Consider the following 25,437-nt stretch of genomic DNA (forward strand, 5'->3'; position numbering starts at 1 on the left):
CTATGCTTTGCTACCTTGCGAGAATAGTGCAGTAGACGTAGATACAGATTTACCAGCAGAGGTGCAGTGGCTGCTAGCAGAGTTCTCTGACTTGATGCCAGAGGATCTTCCTCCTGGGCTATCGCCTATGAGGGATATTCAGCATCAAATTGACCTTGTTCCTAGGTCAAGTTTGTCGAATTGACCAGCATATCGCCTCAGTCCCAAGGAGGCTGAAGAGTTGCAGGGACAGGTGGTAGAGTTGTTGGAGAGGGCCTATATACGAGAGAGTATGAGCCCATGTATTGTCCCTGCCTTGCTAGTGCCAAAGAAAGATGGTTCTTGGCATATGTGTGTTGACAGCTGAGCGATCAACAGAATTACAGTGAAGTATCGATTTCCAATTCCCTATCTGGATGATATGTTGGATCAGCTATCCGGTTCTAAGGTCTTTTAAAAAATTGACCTTAAAAGCGGATATCACCAGATCAGAATAAGGCCTGGAGATGAGTGGAAGACGACGTTTAAGACGCAACACGGGTTGTATGAGTGGATGGTCATGCCTTTTGGGCTATCCAATGCGCCCATCACGTTCATGAGATTTATGCATCAGGTCTTGCTGCCTTTAATGGAAAAATTCATTGTAGTTTACTTCGATGATATCCTCATTTAGAGTCCGACATGGGCTTCACACTTTGATCACCTCTATGCTGTTTTTGAGATGCTGAAAACGGAGTGCCTGTTTGTTAATTAGAGGAAGTGTTCTTTCTTCACTATTTCTGTGACTTTTCTTGGTTTTGTTGTTTCTACTGATGGTGTTCATGCAGATTAGTCAAAGATAGATGTAGTCTTGGACTGGCCCAAACCAAGGACCTTACACAACATCCGAAGTTTCCATGGATTAGCATCTTTCTACCACCGGTTCATTAGAAATTTCAGCACTCTGATTGCCCCTATCACCGAGTGCCTCAAGGGGCGTGATTTCCAGTGGTCTGAGGAGGCAGAGGCCAGTTTTCAACTGGTCAAGCAGAAGATGACCGAGGCACCAGTTTTGGCACTCCCTGATTTTGACAATGTGTTCGAGGTAAATCGTGATGCATCTGGCATTGGCATTGGTGGTGTTCTAAGTCAGTTAGGGAGTCCGGTTGCTTTTTTCAGTGAGAAGCTATCGAAATCCAAGAAAAATTATTCCACTTATGACCTGGAGTTCTATGCCATAGTTAAGTCCCTCAAGCATTGGCGTCACTACCTAGTACAGAAGGAGTTCATTCTGTTTACTGATCATGAGGCCCTGAAGTACATCAATGGCCAACACAAGCTGAGTAGATGGCATGCCAAGTGGGTGGCATACTTGCAAGAGTTCACCTTTATGCTGAGGCACCAAGCAGGGAGTCTGAACTGTGTCGCAGATGCCCTGAACTATCGTACCTTACTCCTCACCACTATGAGTACCAAAGTTGCAGGCTTTGAGACTTTCACAGATATGTATGCAACTAATCCACCCTTTGGAAGAATATTTTAGGAGGTAACTGATGGTCACCGTCATGATTTTGTTTTGCATAATGGGTATCTGTTTCATGGATTACAGTTGTGTATTCCAGATTATTCATTGAGGCAGCAAATTATAAGTGAGCTTTATAATGAGGGACACTTTGGCCAAGATAAGACATTGGCCCTTATCTCTTCTGACTTTTATTAGCCGAAGTTGATTAGTGATGTGGCCCATTATGTGGACCGTTGTTATGTGTGCTAGCGGTCTAAGGGAGTTCTCACCAATGCGGGCTTGTACACTCCCTTACCTGTTCCTGGAGCTCCTTGGTTCGATGTCAGTATGGATTTTGTATTGGGCTTACCCTGTACCTAAAGGGCCTCGGATTCTATCTTTGTTGTGGTTGACAGGTTTTCCAAGATGGCCCATTTTGTAGCTTGCAATAAGACTATGGATGCTGTCTGGATTGCCCATCTTTATTTCAGGGAGATTGTGCATTTACATGGTGTTCCTCGATCCATCACTTCAAATCGTGATACCAAGTTCATCAGTCATTTCTGGAAGAGCCTATGGGGGAAACTGGGAACACAGTTGAATTTTAGTAACGCCTACCACCCCTAGACGGATGGCCAGACCGCGGTGGTGAACTAGAGTTTGGGCAACCTTTTGAGGTGTTTGGTAGTAACTAAGCCGAAGCAGTGGGATTTGGCATTGCCTCAAGCAGAATTTGCATACAACAGATTGAAAAATAGAACCACAGGCTTAAGCCCATTTGAGATTGTCTACCGTCAGAACCCATCCGGGGTGTTGGACTTAGCCCCTATTCCACGTATAGGACGTTTCAATCCTAAAGCAAATGAGATGGCAGAACATCTTTAGGGTATCCATGAGCAGGTGAAACAGACCATTCATAAGAGCAATACCAAGTACAAGACTTGGGTTGATAGTCATCGTCGTCAGGTACTTTTTGATGTTGGTGATTTTGTTTGGGCTATATTAACTCGTGATTGTTTTCCTGTTGGCAAGTATAATAAGCTTAAGGATCGAAAGATTGGACCTTGTGAGGTAGTGCAGAAGATCAATGATAATGCTTATAGGTTGCGCCTTCCCAGTCACTTGAAGACTTCTGATGTCTTTAATGTGAAGCACCTAAGTCCTTGTTTTGTGGATTTTGATGACACTATTTTGAACTCGAGGACGAGTTCTTTCCAACCTGGGGTGACTGATGCAGGGGAATCCAAAACAGATGATGTTGAGCTATCAGATTGTACCTTAATGGCGCTGAGATACCATGAGTTGGCAGATTAGCGCAAAGGCGGGAATTGATTGTGATATATTCTTAATTGAGGCCATTTTGAGTGCGTTTCAGTCTTTTGGCCATAACTTTGGCTACGAGCGTCGAAATCGCGCATAAGACCCCAATTCGGAAAGCTCTTTTCGGCGCGTACGCTGTCCACATCGAGCATGGCTCCACATGCCCTTTTTTTTTATCTCAAATTCTACTGTTTTCCCCTCCAAATCATTAGTTTTAGTTATTTTTTAATATTTATGGTAATATTTCGTTTGTCAATTAGGAAGTCATTTTAAACCCGATTTGGACTGAATTTTTTACATATTGCTTATTTTATTTTGAATTTCAATTTGGAATGATTTTCGAGATTAATTTTTCTAATTTTGGAAAAATTCAGACAAACACGATTTTTGGCTATAACAGTCCGGCTTGTGGACTGATTTTCGATATTGCTTGATTTGATAATATTCAGTTAAACCCAAGAGATTTTTCTCTTTGTGTTTTTAGGCGATTTTCTCCTATTCTTCCCTATGAATCATCTGTTGGAACTAGCCTGCAGGATAATCGCTATTCTATCTGGTATCAACATTACTGGGGGTGACAGGGATTGAAGATGAGGCCATGGGATCGGATCTGGAAAAAATAAAATAAAAAAATAGTGGTCATGTAAATGCTTTGGATACCATAATACAAAGTCAGAATTCAGGGAAAACTCTCGTGCTTTTGTCGTCGAGAGAATATGAATTTATATGCAAAGTTTTACAAGAGATGGGAGCCGAATACAGGCTGTCCCTTAACGTCTATTATATACTAGGTAAGTGTAAATATGGAAATGTGAACGTTACAAGAATAACAGAGGGCACAATGTATAGCAAGTCCATAAATCATGTTTGGCTGATTTTTAGTCATTACTATCAGGATCGTTTACGGTGATTTCCTTAATAGTTACTAGATTCAAATGAAGCATTAACATTTTCCTTTGAAAGAAAAATATTTATGATGGACTAGCCAATTGAAAAATAGATAATAAATTATAGAAAATGCATAGATACATAGATAATCAAGAACTAAGATTTCTTAAGCTAGCGATTATAAATCGCTATCTTGTACATATGGAAAAATGGATCATAATTGAATATAATTTTGATGGTATTCTTGGAAAAAAGACTAAATATGCAATCATGGATGATCATCATGATCATTATTATTACAATGATTTATGGTTGAAATAAAAATCATTGGCCTACAGAGAAATGATAGAACACACAGTTTGAATGGAAGTGAGTAAAAGAAGTGCAGCAGCTGCGGTAACAGAAAGGACAGCCCATGGAGAACTGAAGTAATCTTCCCTTAAGGTTGCCTTCCACTTATTCCAAAGGACATTGCAGTGAGCATTCAAGTCTTCACAAACATCAGAAAAATAGAATTTTTTACTATGCATGATTGTTCCTGGGACAAGGTGCTTAATGAAAGTCACCACCTCTTTGCTGTCGAGTAGCTTACTTTCGATGATTCCATTCCGAACAAGTAATTCCACATCATTTCGAGTTTCAATGAGACGATCCATGACAAATAGATAGTCACTGATGTAATCAGCATCGAAATGGCACTGCTCATAGGCAATGAGGTTACCAAAAAGGGACTCTGGAATCTCCAGAACTCCATTTTTGAATCTTAAGTCATAGAGGTTTCCAGTTGATGCAACCTTAAATTTGACCCCAGTCTGATGCAGCTGTGTTGCACTGGGTATGCTTACGGTTCTTAGTTTTCCTTTGGGTGGTAGGGTCTGTGGTAGATGACAAATTCTTATGAAATGAACAAAATGTTCTATTTCAGATAAGCATATTTTTCCTAGAGGCTGACCTACCTTCTCCAAATATGCCTGCTTTTCGAAGAAGTGATGGGTAAGTCTAATTAGAGAAAGTCTCTCATCATTTTCGGGAGGAATGATGATTCTGGCCTTGAGAAAGAGCTCCTCCAAAATGAAAAATGGAAGCTGATTTTCAAGAAGTAACATGTCATACTTGACATCTTTAATCATTGACCGGTTACCAAGTATAAAGTGATACCCATTATAATTTGCCTTGTTTGGGGAATACAGCAACATTACCTCAATGACGAAAGCTGCATCCACCAGAATCATTTCCAGAAACTCATTACTTTTAAGTTTGATGGGCTCTCCGTAAGAGTTGCGAAGTCTTTCTTCTCTCCCCTTCAAAAGATTGAGATATTCCTCCATGCTCACATTGGTCCTCAGTAAAAGGTTTTTGAGGTAACGCAGTTTGGGCAATTCCATGGCTCGGAGGTCCTCGTTGTAATGGTGCAGTGGACCGATAGAGACTACCCGAGGAGTGTATGCCTTTTCATTTAACTCTCGGAGTCGTTTAGGAACTCTAAAGATGCAACAATCGGAGGATATGGAAGGAATTCTTTCCAGCTTCTCTCTCAGAGAAACAAACAAATGAGATAGCTCTTGATCCTCTTCAATATTATTTGAAGTACCGTTATTAATGTTGCTTCTATCCATTTGTTGACTGAGTCAAGAACTGATAAGTAAAGAGAGATCAGCTTTTTTAAAGCTAAAATCGTTTCAATAAAAAAACAAAGAGCCAGTACGTAATTGAAATAAATGTTATCTAGCTAGCTCATGATTACAGATTACAAGTAAAATGAAACGAATGAAGAACCTTTGACTTTTCGGTTGCAGAGTGTTTTGGTAGCTGGATCACTTCAATTATCGATGTGCAATTAATAGCCTCGCTAGTTACTAGCCTTTTAACCGCTAACTCTCCCAGATCTCTTTTCAGAGATGTCTTCTTCTTCTTCTTCTTCTTCAGTTCTTCTTCTTCCCAGTTCGCACATACATGATCATGATGTGTATGGATCCTCTCTTCCTTATAGAGCAAGTTCATGAATGGTCATCGTTGACTTGTACCAACTCTTAAGTAGTCTTTGTTTATAGAAATTATATTTGTAGGGTTAGGATATTCAGTTTCGCAAATTCTTTTTCAAAAGAATATACAAATTTATTATCCACAAGAATAAAAATATATAAAATATATAAAGCCAAGGCAAATGTATAACAATTAACAAGGCCGGCAGAGTAATACTCTTAAATGTTGCAAATCATGAAAAGAGAAGAGGCTAACTACAAGTGGGCTGGCATGTATAAATGGATATTCCTCATGGATTCATTATTCTACTAGTGGGCTGCATTGCACTAGTTTTGACTAGGATAACTAATAGTCAATATCCTCGAAGCCATGCCAGTTTGATTCATGATAGTCATTGTGTTCCTAATGAAAGAGTAATACTACTAATACTCCATATAGGAAAATGCTTGGGTCATCTTTAAATGTATCCTTCAAAAGTGTCTCTAGTGTGTGTGTATATATATAATAAAAAAAAATTGCCATTAGTAAATTTGTGTGTTTTTCTAGCATTAAAAAAAATTAAAATACTATATGAGCACTTTTTAGAGCATCCTTGGAAGATATCATAGCACCATCCTTCCAAATATTTGTTGGTGGCAAAGCCTTCATGGTCTTCAATCTGTCTGTATACAAGATTTAGGGGAGGGCAGTGAGGCCCAACACCTCGCTATCCCACCCCGCTCCCGCCTATGTAAGGTTGTGGCCTTGTCCTCCAGATGCGGGTGGCGGGGTAAGTCACCCTCATCTAGGCACCCCTGTGGATGATAGACCGAGCTAGGCCCCTTCCGCATTTCCCCCATCCCGCCTCACACACACACACACACACACACACACATATATAATATGTATGTATATAATTATAAATACATCAAAACAACGTTGTTTTGGATATGCCCAAAACGGCTTCATTTGGATTAATGCCTAAAACTCCCTTCCCCCGAGAGGTGTAAAAATCGGTTTTTTTGTTTTTTTTTTTTTTGCGATCCAGTGTGGTACCAATTCTTAAGAATTAAAACTAGTCATAAACTGGTGTAATACTGATTTTCATATTTTGAAAACTTTTTTAAACCAAACTAGATCGGTATATATATTCATAATTTTTTGTATTATATTATATATATATTATATTAAATTGCTAATTAATATAACATGGAGTTCTAATCTTATTATTCTTATAATATAAAATTAATATAACATGTTACATAAACTAAAATTAATCTTATAATTTTTAATATAACATTTTATATAACATAACAATTTTAATCTTAAACATAAACATTAATATTAGGTTATTAATATAAACTTACTTTTGATATATATAATATTTATTTATACTAATATAAATGGACTGATAGTTTATTATATATAAACGTCATATTATTACTAATATAGAGAATTTGTAAAATTTGAAAAATCGGATTAGACCGAAACTAGAAAAATAGAAAGTTTCGATTTTGATAGTAAATCAGTCTGATATCGGTTCTTAAATTTTCAAAATCAGTATATATTAATTAAGTTATAAAAATGTACAAAATTAGACCAAATCAAACCGATTACACCCCTGCTACCCCTTCTCGACTTTCTTAGCTAATCTCTCACCTCTCAGTAGAGCATGTAACGGTCACCAACTACTAGTGGCCCCCATTTCAACTCCAAAATCAGCAATTTTTTCCTCCAAAAAATCAATTAAAGTTATTTTTTTGCTTTAATATTTTCAAGAAGTAACATGTCAGACTATATTTCTTTTCAGAAATCGATTGGCAGAGAAACAGACTTCAATTTTCCATGTTTGGGGAATGATACTGCAACATTACCTCAATGACAAAAGCTGCATCCACCAGAATCATTTCCAGAAACAAATTACTTGTAAGTTTGATGGGCTCTCTATAAGACTTGTGAAGCCTTTCTTCTCTCCCCTTCAAAAGATTGGGATAGTCCTCCATGCTCACATTGGTCCTCACTAAAAAATCCTTGAGGTAACGCAGTTTGGGTACTTCCATGGCTCGGAGGTCATTGTTGTCATGGTGCAGTGGACTGATCGATAAAGAGTACTCGAGGTGTGTAGGCATTTTAATTTAATTTGGGTAGTCGTTTTGCAACCCTAAAGATACAAAACTCTGAGTTGCATATGGAGAGTATTCTTTCCAACTACTTTCTCAAAGAAATGGACAAATGTGATATCTCTTGATCATGGTCTTCATGAATTGAAATGCTTCTATCCATTTTCTCACTAACTCAAGAAGACAAATCCTTCTAAACTGAAACCTATAAAAAGAGGTTGATCGTCAATTTAAAATTCATAATTTGAGTAATAAATGCATACATGATAAACAGACACGAAAATTTAACAATACAACAAGAAAAGAGCCATACAACCCAAAAAATTTAACATTCCAATCCAAAAATGGCATCAACCATCCACGAACATGAATCTTAGCCCAACGGTCATACTATGGATCTTAGTGACCACAAATCTATGACCCGCAGTCATGGTCTGGTTCTCAATGAACACAAGCTTAAGACTGATGGCTGCACATCATGGGTCTTAGAGCAAGACTACGAAGGCACAAACTTGGATCTAGGGGTGAGAAGTAGAGCATAGTACAACTTGAGAGAAAAAGAGGAGCGAAGTGAGAAGGATAAGGACAAAAAGAAGAATGAGGATGAGGACAATGGAGAAGGTGAAGTAGGGGATGGAGGAGAAAGGGAAGATATAAAGAAATGGGTGTGAAAAGTGGAAACTAGATTTGCAAGTGCCATACACTCGATTACTATTTAGCTTAGATTCAGGTTGATTCAAATTGGCTTGAACCTAATTATGCCAACCTTAAATTCTTACTATTCCGTGTCTTCTTCATGTCGGGCTTAGACATGTCAAAAATTGTTAAGCCTACTCCTTTTCGTCGTTTTTTTCCTTTTCTTTTTCATTTCATTCATTTGTTTTTCTCCATGTTATGCATAAAGTTGGAAGTTAAATCTACAATAGCCTTACACACACTCAATTATTGAACTCCTCACTTACTGATGTTCTAAAGCCAACCTATCATGCATGATTTCCACCAACAAATGAAGCTTAAGTATCGGTACAAGCCTGTGTATGTTTCACATGCTACCCTGAGTGTCAACATTCTTGGTCTTTGTATTTATTTATTGAAAAATCATCTTCCATCCTAACCATCTATTGATGCAATTTTTTGGCATAGTCGAAGCACAACAATACGGTTGAATCACCCACAATGATAGTTTAGGAGTTGATACAATGCTTGAATGTTCATCCATGAAATAAATAATAAACAAAGCATATAAAATATAAATAAAGATATAGACACATACATGATTCAGCATAAAAGCCTAACTCCATGGGTCATTTGAAAGCAAAATCCACTTTGTTTAGTGATTGTATAGATCTTCATGGCCTCACATAGATCTCAATCTAATGGAGAAACTAGATTCTAGGAGAGGTTGAAGAATATGTTGTCCCTGTAGAAATCTAGAGAGAGAGGATTTGTAAAGATCATCTCTTTGTATAGAAGTCTTCATCCTTCTTTTGAGTAGTTAAGTCCTACTTGCTTTATGTCACTTTCACCCTTTTTGTATGTTAGTCAACCTTTTTTGGATTTATCTCTTCATTGTCTTATCTGTGATGCCCTCAACTCCCATTTACGGACACTTGGAAATCGAGGCATCGGGATGATGACAACATGGGTCACACATCCCATCACCAAGTGCCAAGTGTGTGTACATGCAACAAGTGTACAATAAAATTAATGCAGTGGATAATAAAAGTCTTATAACTAAGTACCAGAATTTTTGTTTAAATACTAACTCGTTTAAATCACACATAATAAAATATTACAAGTCTCAAATATTTTTTCAAAATCAAATTACAAGACATAATAACTAGTAGATATAATTTTTAACATAAAAGACTCCAAGTCAAAACTCTGGCGAAGCCGTCTCCTCGGGCTCAGCTTCCTCCTCCTCAACATCTGCATCAAAAATTTACGGTACCAAAATAGTGCCGCAAGTAAGTAATATTCCAAACGCAACAAGATAAAAATATATTTAACTCAACAATATACATGACAGGATGCCAAATGCACATGTCCCACAAATCCACATTTTTGCACGCACGCCAAAAACATTTTACTTCCAACTCACACCAAAAGTCTCATTTGGCCCAAAATCCAATTTCAAAATAATATCAAATTAATCTGAATGCACCATGACCTCTCCTAGGGGTCATCAGCACACCCTGGCTCCCTTTGTCACACCACGGGCAACGACCATGTGTGTGACTTCGTAACGAGCGATGCCCAGTTCCGCACCCCGCTTGTACGTAGCCAAGCATCCTTTAGCCCCCTCTAGCAGAGGGGCCACAGAGTTGGTACGAGAGCGTTACCATCCCGCCCGCTCCCGTTGTCACCCAGCGATAACCCAAGGGAGGTCACTCAGTATATTACGCTCCCGAGTGACCAGAGGAGTTCCACCAAGATAATGCCCCATCTCGGCTTGGGGTTGTGATACGCACGCACCCAAAAATCTTTTTACACTGATAAAATCAGTTTTTCTCAATTTAACACATGCACATGTATGCACCATGCAATGCACACCTCAAGACACAATTTATCCAACAAAACTCAACATCAACAATAACCAAACAACTCCATCCTCAAATCCATCCGACCCTCGATTCCTCGGACTCAGATCGGAATAACCAACCAATCAATGAATTTATTATACAAGTAATAATATATTTATATCTAAAATAGAGTTTAGAAAATACTTACAGCACTATATAATAATTTCTGAAGGATCAACGAGCTAAAAATAGCAAAGAAAAAGCAACGTAACAGTGTAAAAACACTGTGGTCGTGGGTTGTAAAATACCCACTTTTGAATGGGGATGAACCAAGGGTTGAGATTGATAGGGAATGGCTTAAAGGTGTTTATGAAGCTAGTGGAAGTGAGGGTTGGCCGTGGGTGGCGGCGAAAATGGCGGTAGAAGTGAAAAAGGCCAAAAAGGAGTTGAGCTTGTGGGGGCTGCTCTGGCAACAGATCGGAGCTGTAAATAGGTGGTTTAGGATGGCAAGAGGTCGGTGATGATGCTGTGAAGAGATGGTGGCCGGAGGTGGAATGACGGCAGGGCTGGAGCTCGAAAATGCCGCAGCTTGGAGGAGTTCATGGCGGCTAACGGTGGCTCGGATGAAGGTGAAATTTGGTGGGGATGATCACCGGTCGGAGGGGAAGAAATTTGGGTGGGTGGTGTGCCACATGGCAGTGGCGATGGGTGGTTCTGGGCGGAACAACGAAAACGGTGAAATGGGGAGGAGAGAGAGACGCGCGCGGGTGGGAGAGAACCAGAGGAGAAAAAGAAGAAAAAGAAAGAAAAAGAGAAAGAAAAAAAAAGAAAGGAGAAAAAGAAAAAGAGAAAAAGAAAAGATAGGGAAAAGAAATAAGGTCCAGTCCTCACCTCTAGAGTCCAGAAACTGATCCGACGAAAACAATTTTAAAAGCTATAAAATGAATAAAATAATTTAAACACCACATCAAGCTAAAATATAATAAATAAATAGTAAATAAAAATAACAAAGTTTTAAATCCAAAAACAAACTAAAATAAATTAAATAGCAATTTAAATACAAAACAATAATTGATATTAAGAAAGCTCTACAAAATAATTTTCACAGCTAAATAAGTTCAATTAAAATACAATAATTTAAAATAAAAGAACCAATATTTTAATTAAATTAAAATACTCCTTCAGTGAAAATACACATAAAAACGAGGTATCACATTATCTATTTCCTTTTATTCATGACAATGGGTTGGACCCTAATTCATTTTATATCCAATAGATACTCGTAGTTTTTAAGGTCAACTTGTCCAATAAGAAGGTCTTGAAAATCTTCAATAATAGTCAACCATGATAGAGAAAGTCTATGAGAACTGTAGAAAAATATATTCTGGGAATTTGTCCCTGACTTCTCGTTGTTGTGTGACGCAACGAAGATCTTCGAGGGCAAACATCAAGAAGACTTGTACATCCCTTATAAGGGCCTCTAAGAATGGGACTTCAGGATGTTTGCTTGTGCAAGTGTATGACTGTTTATTGTTAGTGAAGAGCATGGAATGTGCGTTTCTCATATTTGGTGATTGTTTTTGTTTTCAATCATGCTAGTGGATTACTTGCCTTTTGAGCTAACTTAAAGGTTGCATTGTTGTTTTTGCATTAAAGTTAGACCTTGTTTGTTTTAAGTTGTGCTAGGTGGTTAGGGAGCCCAGAGCCATTGAGAGGTTCCATCTCAAGCCACTATAAGAAATATGTTATTTAGCCACGATTTTCCTCCCCAAGACAACGCTGGTGGGAAATAGATGGCTTATGCCACAAAACGTCAACAACGAAATTGTTATTGTTTATTGTCACGAGTTATTGTGCGGCGACTCATAAACCGTGCCTAAAAGTGGCCTTCAATGACGACATTTGTCTCGTGTTAAAAGGGTGAGCGGGAATTAAAACTAGAACACAGGCCATTAATCAAAAGACCTTCACACGGTTAGTGTAGAGGATTCGGAAACCATATACGAGCCGAGCCCCAACCTGCAATTTTGCCTCACCTTCAACTACTCTCAGACAGACTCGATCATCGACGGTGGTTTCCAAAACGTCGGCGTCCTTCGACGTCCACTCGCTGGCGACAGTTGCCTTCCATTACCACCTCACTGCTGCCAATTTGCGCCACAAGCCAAGTAGGGCATTTATTTCACTTTTCAAGATCGAACATCTCTCCCTCTCCCACTTGGTAAATCTCTTCCCTATTGCTGCCTCGTAAGACTTTCACGCTGTGTATCTCTGGCGATTGAGCCCGTTTCATTCTCTAGAAATTTTTCCATCTGCTTGTTTAGCTACGAATAGGGGTTTAAAGGGACGAGGGTTGAATACTGAAACCCAAAATTAGATTTCCTGTCTTGGAGGTAGATCTATGTGCATGCTAGGAACTTTATTATACAAGTCTAATTTCAGGATATTTAATTAGGTAAATATCCTGGTTATCCCTTGATTATGCACTCCATGTAAACACCTGCTGCCGATTGCCTCCTTTAGTTCTTCACCATGCGAAGGCCAGTTTTTTTGGAAATTACCATAAATTGCGTGATACAGAATAGGTATACTTCATTAATTAGGAAATTAAATAAGTTTCAGGGGGCTAGCATCATGTTTAGATATATCGCTTTCCCTGAGCACTTGAGACTGATGCAAGTCCAGGATGATCAATAGGATTTCTCATTGTGTTTTTCATTAGATTTGTAGTATGTTGATCCAAATTCACATACATGTTTAGCATACATTGAGGCTCATGAAGTACTTACATATACATATATTTATATATATATATATATATATATGCCTATATATGTATATGTAATAACTGTACCAAGCTTTTATTGTCAAGGAGTACTGGCACGAGTTTTTGTAAGGCACTGCATAACATCTCAGGATTCCACCAATGTGGAATTCATGGCCAAGAAAACATGTGGCCATTTCAATACAATGTCAACTGAGATTGTATTGAGAACTTGAATCATAAAGCATGAATGCCAAGAATTGGTCCATGAACAATTTCCCATTTTGGTTTTGAAATGTGAAACGTTGAAGGATATTGTGGCTTATCTGGCTTTTTCTTATGAGTAAGAAGGCCAGCAATTTCCTCCTCTTTTGGCCCTGTTTGTAACTCAAAGTTAACATATTATAATGCTCCTGCCCTGTGTTCACCCAAACTATATATTTAATTAAATTGTCCTTTGTCAATCTCATAAAATTTTGTGGTCCTATGAAAATTTCTGACTTTTCAATTACCTAGTACTAATTACCAGCAGTGGGCCATAGTCAAGCTTATACTGTGCTGTCAGCAAGCTGAACATGTTCACTAATGTTTATCTTGTGGCAGGCACATAATCCTATATAAATTTATGTGTTACAAAACATCATCTTAAATGATTTGCTGAGACCACAATATTGTTTAATTTATGGTTTTAGTTGAAAGCTACTTGCGTAAATTTAGACAGTACCAAGGGTGATGAAACATAACACTTTCATGTTGTGGGAGGGTTATTTCCATGCGGTAACATTTTAGCATGCACTTCTTTCCAATAGCTCCATCACCAATTGTGATATACCTATGAATCTTGCCATATTGCATATGATAATCCCTTCTTGGCACTAACTAAATCAAAAGGAAGCTGAATGACCAGATGGTTATCCTAGCTGTGCTTCCTGATCTCTGATGCTCTTTACCTCTATTGCCATAATGTAGAGTACCCAATATATATGCCTTATCTTGCCCTCTCTCTCTCTCTCTCTCTCTCTCTCTCTCTCTCTCTCTCTCTCTCTCTCTCTCTCTCTCTCTCTCTCTCTCTCTCTCTCTCTCTCTCGCCAGAAATAAACAGTTGGGGAATTTGAGTGTCTGTAATGTACCGGTTATGTTATATTCTAAAGGTTCTTCCGAAAAGATATGTGTACATTCTGGTTTACTGAGTGTATTAGTCCGTGTAAGCAGTTCTCAATTCATTCATAATTGGCCTCTATTTACGTACATACATGTCAGACTGATTATAGCACTATATACTGTCCTATTATTAGTCCATGAACCACGGTTGTTTTAAGATTTTTTTCTTCCTACAATCCTCTTCTCAGAAATTCATAGTATGTTGTTCTATGTTTGTTTAGTGTTCTCGGGTGGGGTATAGATTTCCAATAGTTATATATATTGGAACATGAAAATGTTTAGAATATGTTTTCTGCAGGGCATTAAATGTTCTTTTAACGTCACTTTATCAATCGTTTAACTTTTCGCTGGCCACGAAGAGAAAGAAACTTCCTATCTCTACCAGTGACCACAAACATGATTGGACTCATCATCCAATTTAAGGATATTACTTAAAAATGTATTTACATAATGAGTTTTGCTCTCTAACTTATAGCATTGCAAGCAGCTGATAGTAGTGTTAATTTTAATGCTTACTTATAACGTTTTACAATACCACATGATATAACCTGCCAAAATCCCTCACATATGATTGTGAGGGATTTTGGCAATATTTTTCATAAGTAGAACCTGTCTTCCCTGAGCCCATCCACTCATATATTCCATGGTTTGTCAATTCATTTGTGCCCTTCTTGTGCTTTGGCCAAGGTATTGCTGTTACCATAAAAACTTCGCAGATTAACCACAAAGGTGAGTATCTTCAATTAGTGCTTTGCTGATTGGATCTTAAAACTCGGATTGAGTTGTTTCCTATGCCATATATGCACTCTGTTCTGTTTGAATATTAATTTTTGCCTACTATGTTGCAATTCATAATTATGTTAGTATATTGTTTATCATCCCATTTGCAAATATTGATACTTTCAGTGATAAAGTATAGTGTTTAACGTGACCAGTGGAAATGATCATGAGCACCAAATTGTTATTGAGTTTGAAATATCTTGTGGACATGGTTATATAGGTGGGCCACTTGGGTAGAAAACTGATGGAAAATAAGTGTAGCCTTTAATGATGGGTTGTCAAGATTGTGTATATTGATCCGTCCTGATTACACAAGTTTGGTTGTGCAATCCAGGTTGCACAAGGGGATGGTCTTGATGAAAACATGTGGGTATGCAAATATAGAGATTTTTGTAGACTTCTAGTAGATGTCATAATATCTATGAGCCCTGTTCTATGCTGAAATGTTTTACATGGGACATTCACTTTGGATGTTCGCCATGTCCGTCAGGAACAATTTACCCCTTCACATTGATCTGTTTTACTTTCTAATGTTTATATTTTGTCTCCATTACAAGATAAGGCAATCTTCTAATAACAGCTTCCTTTTATATCTTGAAGCTAGATTTCATGTTTTGCACTTTTCTAAACTCTATATGAGCTTTTGAGATTCCACCTAAATCTCATTTACACTTCTTGTCCATATAAGTGTGGCTCATTCCCTCTTTGTTAATAATTAGGGACTCTAGATTTTTAGTATGTCACGATAATTTTGCTAATGGGACATTCAGCTGTCTTCTACATGTGATTAGTTGAATTAATATGGTGATTACATCTACTTTTAATAAAAACTCAGTGCATGCTCGTCTTGTGGTTTATGAAGCTATTGCCTTGTCATAGCTATCACCATATCTGGTTGGAGCATAATCCCCTTCTTTCTTATTCAAACCACCACCCTATTGGCCATGAGTTAGTTAATTGGCTTACCACCATTATACATTTAAGGAGTCTCTGGTGTTATATTTGTTGGTATGTGAACTGATTTTAAAATAATTCAAGCCAAACTAGGCTTTAATATAATAACCCTGATTCCCAATATAAACATACATGTAAGTTGAAACACCCCTTGAAGCTGTCTTAGGAGCTGTATTGTGGTTTGAGGTTTACACTCACAAAGGTGTTGAAGTCAGTTTATCAGCCGTATATTTAGTACGTTGCTCATTTATATATCATATACATGAGGAATTTGAAACACAATTTCACCTTGGAAACTAAACTTGGAAAATGTTTCATGATAAAGCCTATCACTTCCCAAGCATATTCAGTCCTGCTTATTGGCTAAGTAGCACTAGGAGAACAAGCCCTCTTTAACCACCATTGTAATCATGCACTTGATGTATTGCCTAGTTAAAAAATATTGGGTTTCACAAGAATTTTGCTGATCAAGTATAAGAGTAAAAATGCTCTGTCTAAGTAAACTTTATATAATACTTTATATAAAGTATAGCTTCTCATATATGCAATGAGAAGCAATTTGCCTAGCCCAACTCCATAGACTTTAACCCTGGTTCTCAAAGCACACTTCATACCCGCTTGGGAATTTTCATCGCTTGTTGTATTATTACCACGTATAATTATAACATCTCCCGAAACATCCCATCTTTGCCTCCTTTCAAATAGGCAGTTTCTTAAAAGTTTCTTAAAAATTGTCTATTTTGTGCGTATAATATAGGGCCATGATCAACAATATGATGTATATTACAAAACTGAGTCTTAATTCTCTTAATGTGATTCCATACTCTATAGTTGTTCATATATGTAACTTTACTTTTTTGCTATTTGTCATACATATTCATACATATATATTTCTATATATGTATGTATATATATACATGTGGTGTTTGGGAATTACTAGGAAAGCATCTAGGACCTTAATGTATTCATTTACATATGGTCTTCCCTGATCATTATAGCAAACAAAAATTGACCACGTCAATTTAGGAATAAATTGACAGTTATCAATCCATACAATGCTCACGAACAATCCTAGCACCCATTTGCAAATTTTGCTCTTCCTTACTGTTGCAATTTATCTTCAACTACTTGAGCGATAAACCATTACACTCTTTCATTGTGTCCATAGTGTAACAAGATTTTCCACATACCTGATTTTAACTTGTACAATTCCTTGTCACTCAACCAGATGGACAAGGCTTGGATGCATATTGAAGATAGATTGTGTTCCAGCGAATATGCTGGAGGCATTAAACAATTCTTAGATGTGGCGAAGGCCCATGCACCTGGTAGAGACTGCATTAGGTGTCCATGTAGGAGATGCCGAAATCGTACTTTCCATCCCTTTGGAGTGGTCTAGGATCACTTGTTCATCATAGGAATTGATACATCTTATATGGCATGGATATTCCATGGCGAGGAGGAATTTTTACCTAAAGCCATAGATTCTGAGGAAGAAGTTCCTCATGCCTATAACTACAATGACTACATTGATTATGTTGACGAGATGTTAGATGACATCTATGTGGGATCCTTTATGGATAATTCTGCTGGAACAGAATTGAATTTAGATGAAGGGCCTTCACAACACACCGCTCATGATCCGATACATACTACCTTCGAAGAGTTGCTAGAAAATGCAAGAAAGCCACTTTATCCAAACTGCACAAACTTCTCACAGCTTTCATTCATAGTCAAGTTGCTTCACATAAAGACAGTTGGTGGTTGGACTGTGAAGTCTTTTGACATGGTTATAAAACTCTTGCAAGCAACATTTCCTCATGCACTGTTTCCTGCCTCATTCCACGAGGCTCGTCGCTTACAGCAGGGTTTGGGATTTGGTTACAAAAAAATACATGTATGCCCAAATGATTGTGCCTTGTTTTGGAAGGAGCATGCTGATAAAGATGAGTGCCCCAAATGCAATTCATCTAGGTGGGCCTTAATGCCAGCTATCCAATAGAGGATACCCCAAAAAGTCATCCGATATTTTCCTTTGAAGCCGCGGTTGCAAAGGCTGTTTATGTCAAAGAAGACTGCACAGTCGATGAGATTGCATGTTGAAGAGCGTGTTGACGATCCCAATTTAATGAGACATCTAGTGGATTCCAGTGTATGGAAAGACTTCGATAACAAACATGCTTGGTTTGCTCAGGATCCTCGTAATGTCAGACTTGGTCTAGCGAGTGATGGGTTCAACCCATTCAATAATCTTAGCAAACTGTACAGCATTTGGCCAGTGCTACTTGTGCCTTACAACTTGCCCCCTTGGTTATGCATGAAAGATCCATACCTGATGATGTCATTATTAATCCCTAGCCCAAAGGCTTAGGGAAATGATATAGACGTGTTCTTGCGTCCCCTAATAGATGAGTTGACAGATTTGTGGGTGGAGGGAATTCATACATATGACACATACAAACGAGAATCGTTTCAGTTGAGGGCAGCCTTACTTTGGAGCATTAATGACTTTCCTGCATATGCTAACCTTTCTGGTTGGAGCACGAAGGGTAAGTTGGCATGCCCTTCGTGTAACGCTGAGACAGATTCACTGTGGCTTGTGCATGATCGAAAACATTGTTATATGGCCCATCATCGTTGGTTGGGCCAAGATCACAGTTGGAGGAGAAAAAAGTCAGCTTTTAATGGTAAGGAGGAACACCATTTCCAACCGAGAATGGTGGAGGGACAAGCTTTAATGGAGCAATTACATGAGATCTCAAATGTGCAGTTTGGTAAATCAGCAAGGAAGAGAAAACGTACGCCCAATGAACTAAATTGGACAAAAAAGAGTACCTTCTTTGAACTTCCGTACTGGTTAGACTTGGGATTGCGCCATAACTTAGACGTCATGCATATTGAGAAAAATATTTGTGAGAATGTGATGGGAACCTTGATGAATATTGAAGGAAAAAGTAAGGACACCGCTGCTACATATGGATTTGGAAGATCTTAGACTAAGGAAAGAATTACATCTCAGACATGATGGTACGCAAACTTCTATGAGCCTTGCTTGTTATATGTTAAACGTAAATGAGCGAAGGAGTTTTTGTGCACACTTGGCAGAAGTTAAATTTCCTGATGGCTTTGCCTCTAATATTGCCCGGTGTGTCGACGTTAATGATGGAAAAATAATGGGAATGAAAAGCCATGATTGTCACATCTTCATGCAATATTTGTTGCCAGTTGTTATTGGTGGGTACCTACGATCGGATGTGAGTTGATGTTTAATTGAGTTGTGTTTGTTTTTCAAAGAATTATGTTCTCGAACACTAGACATAACAGTGTTGAAACGGCTTCAAGCTAAAATACCCATCATTCTTTGCAAACTGGAAATGATATTTCCACCAGCATTTTTCGATATCATGGTTCATCTTGCTATTCATCTGTCAAATGAACCTTTGCTAGCAGGACCTGTCCAATACAGGTGGATGTACCCATTCGAGAGGTATATGGGTAAGTTCAAACGGTATGTCCGCAACAGAGCCCGTCCAGAAGGCTCAATTGCAGAGGCATATTTGCATGTCGAGTACCTGACTTTTTGCTCTATGTACCTTAATGATATCGAGACTAGACATAATAGAGAGGAACGTAACACTGACACAGTTGGGCAGAGCTCCGTAAATTCAAATATATCGGTTTTCATCTAAAAGGTGTGCCCACTAGGGGCAACAAGAATGGAAAATTTGCCTGACTCTCTGTTGGCCAAGGCCACGTGGTACGTCCTTAATAATTGTCCAGAGATCGAGGACTATTTAGAGTAAGTCCACTTCAGCCAATAATATTTTTTTAGTTTTGTCAGTGGAACATCTTCTAAATATTGATATATATATATATATATATTTGTAGGGATCACCGTAACAAGATGAAAGAAGAGGACCCAACTAATTTCAAGCGTAGGCACCAAATTGAATTCCCAACATGGTTCAGAACACGCGTAAGATTTCTCTATTTCATATGCAAGAATATCCCTTTATCGTAACTTAGCCTTTTCATAAGACTGTTATTGATAAAATCAAATATCCATGCTAGATTGCTGAGTTGCACTCAATGACTCCCCTTGCTGTGAGCGATGACATATTTGGATTGAGTTGTGGTCCAGATCCACGTGTCGCATCATATTCCAGATGTATAATGAATAGAATTCGGTTTCACACTAAGTAGCTCGAAGGGCGTCGTCGCACCCAAAACAGTGGGGTTGTTGTTCATGGCGAACATCAAGATTTGCCTGTTGACTTTTACGGTGTGTTGCAAGACATCATAGAATTATGCTATATGGGTTGGCGTAAGTGTTTCATTTTTAAATGTGATTGGTGGGACATTGGCGATACAAGAAGGGGCATACATGTTGGGGAGCACTTCATGAGTGTTAATACCAACCGACAATGGTATAAAGATGAGCCATTCGCCCTGGCTTGCCAAACGTTGCAAGTATTTTACATCAAGGACCCGAATTGGGGGGGAAGTTGGCACGCGGTACACAAGACAACCAATAGGAATGTTTACAATATTCGCCACAATACCTCGGACTTGCATGATGATGCTGATGATGATGATGATGCGTCCGATGCTTTTGACTCCGAAGACAAGAGTGACACTGAGGAACGGGAGTACGGTCTGGTTAATGAAACTAGCCCAGAGATCCTCAATCCACTGACCTGAGGAGATGAAGACCAATTGCCAGTTGATCCGTCTACCCTGTCACCTGAACAGTTGTCTAGAGAAAGTGACGCTGATGATTGTATTGATGATGAAGCCCTTAACGTTCGTTTGTAGAAGGAGAACACAGATGATGTGGAAAGACTTGGTACATATTGAAAACCTCAATAACACTATTATACATTTTTCAAAGCTAATACAATTTGTAGCTTGGAATTATTGATAATGGTATCTATAAACAAACCCAGGTCATTGCTGTTTTTGTTCTACAACGCTATTCCATGGTTATAAAATAAGTCAAGAATTCCCCCCCCCCCCCCCCCCCCCCTCCCAACAACAACATACATGAATATGAGGACAAGTGGATTATATAGCTTTAATGGATTTTGTTATTCTATTAAAGCCCTTGGGATTTGGTACCATCATGAGGGATGATGGTACCAAATGTTTGTATTTATATTGGTGCCTGAACAGGTTTTAATTTACTCCATTTGCAGACAGCGCGTGAGGTTTGTCAAAGAAGGGATCATATCCTGCCTTCATGGAAGACAGATGAAACAGTGGTTTGTAGTATGCCTTCTTTACTTTCACTTGCAATGAGGTTTTCATAGTGTGGTTAGTGTATTGAACCATCTATTACATTTTCTAAATGTTGCTTGTTAGTCTGCCGCATGATGTTTGGAATTATAACATGCCTATGAAGTGGTTGGTACTAGTTGAAATGAATGATGCTTGATTTGCCAGTTGCATACAGATAATTATGTGAGCTTATTTAGATTCATGCATGTCACCATACATAATTAAGTAATGGAACACAAGGTATGGTCCCAAATATTCAAGGTACTAAGATGTAAGCCCCTCAATGAATAGAAAAGTATTGAAGCTAGATTCCCGATACCTACTACCTCTTATCTCCATCCACATCCAGCTTTTAGAAGCCCATTGGTGGTGGACTCCTTACTTTGGGTAGTGTGGTTGGCTCCTTAAACTAATACATGCATTTTCAGTATTGAATGTATTACAATTTGTTATGCGATGAAAGAGTAAAAACATGGGTTAGCACAGTCCATAGAAGGTGTAATGTTCACAAGGAATAACTTAAATCAAAGCACCAGAAATTTAATGGAATTAGTCACACTGATATAATTATTATTATATCAATGTCCAGGTTTTTCAAACTGCACCTAGAAGAAATGGATGACACCAATATAGCTTATTGTCTCCATAAAATGATGTAGTACACGCATGCAAATGGGTTGATCTTCATAAGCAATCACTCAAACTTATAAACTGTCCAAAGTTTGTTTTTCACTGTTATTGATGAATCCATTGCTGATAAGGGTGCAGTTAGTCCGTGAAAACAATGAAGTATTGTCCCATCTTACGCAATTTAAATGGCATAGTGGTATATAAATATTACACAGATCATATTAATAGTGTAATGCATTGGCCTGGAGATGAGTTGGTTTAAGTCACATATCAATCCTCAAAATTTCAATGGGAATGAGCTACTTTCAATTTAATTTATTAAACTGCACCTAAATTGAATTTTCAGACCTAGTTGTCAAATTCAATTTAATTCTCTGCAGAATACATTGGGATCATGTAGCAATAACATGGGTTGGGGAATTCCATGGTTATACAGGAAGCCTTGTACCGGTTATTTATTGCATTGTGATAATCATTTTTGTTGCATGCATATTGCTGCATGCAAACAAAAATATTTAGCCCAATGCAGGAGTACGTAAGAAAGACTCGGACTAGACAAAATTGGGAATTAACCAATTGTAATATAGGTTCTGTAGTATATCCATCAAAGACAAATTAATGGATAAATTTAATATTACCAACTGGACACTTAACAGAGGGAACTTTGGGCTGATGGCATTTTCCTGGGATGGAAGAGTGATGGTGGTCAAACCCGGAATATATTTGGCACACTAAATGAAAGGTTTGACATTACATGGTATATGTAATAACACAATCTAGGTCTCTTGTAAGACAGAATTGATATGAATTTTCCAGTATTGCCAACTCAATGAAACCAAGAGGTTTCATTGAGTTGATAAATATGGAAATGTAAAGGTAAAGGTCCAAATTGATAAGTGGAGGTATAAAGATGGACATTTGTCATTTAGTTCAATTTATAAATATTGATATAAATTGCGAATGAAAGGGGAATAAGGTAACGAAAGCGTAAAGCATTTGTCAAAGAATTCATTATAGTTTGGACGGATAGAGCAGTCCAAAATGGGCGTGAACTGGACAGAAATAAAAAAGGCCTAAACCAATGCAAATAGAATATTGGTATATTGGTTTAATGACTATAATGAAGCTGGTTGTACAATCTTGTAATGGACATGTTAAGGTGTCCAATTATTCTATGCAGGTAATTATAAAATGGGATCACAAGCTAAATGGAGCTAAAAGGGTGTGGAAACGAACATTATAGATAAAGGCGTTAGTAAAATTTGTAGCTACTTGGACAATTCCTGTAATTCCATGGTATACAAAAGGCTAAAAATGAAATTTATATTATACAGAGTCAATAATTCAACCCAACTAAACCACTCATTATATACAATGCAAAAAAATTATAAACATAAAAACAGGACGAAAATTATTACAGTAAGTTACAAATGATATTCTATTATACAGCACAGATTCGTTTGATTGTATAAAATGTTGCTGCAAGACTAGAGTAATCCTGCTTCACATAAAGACAACGTGTAAGCCTATGACATTGTGAAGCATATCATTTCAGGATCCCTATGGGCCTAATATATATACATATAAATTTGTGAAAATGAGATATATTAAGGCAATGCACAAGTGGGGTTCAGTTCAAGCACTGAATAACGTAACCCAATCTGGTGTTAAATGCCTGACTATTTTAACATGTCAGAAGAGAAAGCTATCCAAAAAGCCTGGCCAAATAAGCCATTGGGTCCCACAAATGTAATAATTTTTAACATGTTCTGCTGCAATGGTGTAATCTTCCTGGATTGTATATCATACTTTATGCCAAATCAGCTATCCATCAACATATAACTAATTTACAATTCTGACCAGAATAGAGGGTTACACAAAGATAATAATGTGACAAGGTCCACGAAGATGTGATCTCTGATCTGATCTAGGGGTAATTATAAATGAAGTTTTATATAGCATGTTCTCAAGCAGGCCTAAATCCATACATGTGTAGCATACATTGACAGATCTAGTAATGCAAAGGATATACGGGAACACTAGACTTTAATTTCAGGATGTTTATTGCTGGGCAGCCCATTTAATTTGTACATTAAAAGCCCGATATCTGGGAAATACAAGATGCTATAATTTCCAAATGGTATCGAGGAATGGAGCACGCGGGAAAGTTAAAAATTAATTGCCACTGGCGGGATTTTAATTTTGGAGTCAGAACTACCCGTGGCTTTTAGTCTTCTGAGCATGAAGTGACAGAAGATAGATATAACATCAACTTCCAGATCGTGAGAAGGTGCTCTGGACTCCAGTAGGGTGGGGAAGTAAGCAACTGGTGGGGCTATTTGAGCAGAAAACACTGTGTCTTGTAGCTGGATTCTCAAACCATATAGCTGCGACTGACAGAAATCTACAAGAGAGCTCAAGACACAGCTCAACATTTTGCTGCCAAACTAACCAACAGAGGCAAGAAAAGGTAAATAGATTTTTAACCCCACAAGCTCCAACTTTACTTTACAAGATAAGCCAAGACAATATTTATGTTCATGGTTTTCTGTTAAATGGAATAATTCTTAAGATGATACGCCTGTTTTCAGAGAAGATCATATATGTTGAGTTAGATCTGAATTCTGATCTCAGGAAATATTTTTAATATACGGTAGGAACTTTGAATATAGATATTGAGCCAAAAAAAGGTCATACTAGGGTTTGCATTTCAGCCAAACGATTAGAAGAACATAGTGACACAACAACATGGGTAGTTGGTGGTTGTTGTCCTAGTGGTGAAGGCAATGGTTTTCCAAGCATGTTGGTAAGACCATTTCCAATAATTATAGTAGTAGCATACACAGTGTTGAGGTGTTTATTGCATTTGTGGTTTATAGCATGGTGCATTTTTTGATGAAAAAATCACCACTACAATCTTTCAAATGTATGTTGTCAGAAAGCATAAATTAGTTAAAGTCCTACAGAGTAAATGGAGACCAGCACTTCATCAATCCTACTCGAAATAGATCAGAACATGCAAATATAATTTCAGTGAATTTTCCACCATGTGATAATCTCTGTGAAATGTCATATCTAGTCTTTGGGTTGATCATAAAACACATGCCAATGTAAGAAGTCCGTGTAAAGTGATAAGATGGCACCACAGATCATATTAAGGTCTAGAGATCGGGGGGAAATTCCTCATCTCATTATCACGGTAATGTCAAACAAAACTAGCTTTTGTCAACCACCTTTGACTAGGTGGTTGAATATAACAGCTTTATGTGACAGAAATTTGCTAGATTTCATGTTTTGCACTTTTATTCATTTCAGAAGGTAAATATATACTCTAAATGTGACAACATTGATGTAACCTGAGGAACTGAAGCATATTTTCAGCCAAACACAAACATCCCCACCATTACTTGGAAAGAGTAATTGTATATTAAGAACTCGAGATAAAGTTAAGAAAAGGTAACATGTTGATAAACTTTAAGCACAATGTTAATTGAACAAGTATTATATATATATATGTGTTGATTAATGTATCACTAATATATACATTTACATATTAGGTAGTAATGGTGATATCTGGGAAAAGAGGCCGGAGGGGAA

The 25,437-nt window shown here is 37.8% G+C and overlaps 1 protein-coding gene across 1 annotated transcript; it reads right to left on the reverse strand.

The window, feature by feature from the left end:
* Positions 1–3,890: 3,890 nt before the first annotated feature.
* On the reverse strand, positions 3,891–5,701 carry LOC122317022 (putative UPF0481 protein At3g02645). Its single transcript, XM_043133913.1, has 2 exons — positions 5,447–5,701; positions 3,891–5,305 (listed from the first exon to the last, which is right to left on the reverse strand). The coding sequence occupies exon 2, from the start codon at positions 5,284–5,286 to the stop codon at positions 4,003–4,005; it is 1,284 nt and encodes a 427-aa protein (XP_042989847.1). The 5' UTR covers positions 5,287–5,305; positions 5,447–5,701; the 3' UTR covers positions 3,891–4,002.
* Positions 5,702–25,437: the final 19,736 nt, after the last annotated feature.

This window comes from Carya illinoinensis, chromosome 7 (genome assembly GCF_018687715.1).
Source record: "Carya illinoinensis cultivar Pawnee chromosome 7, C.illinoinensisPawnee_v1, whole genome shotgun sequence".
Taxonomy (NCBI): Eukaryota; Viridiplantae; Streptophyta; class Magnoliopsida; order Fagales; family Juglandaceae; genus Carya; species Carya illinoinensis.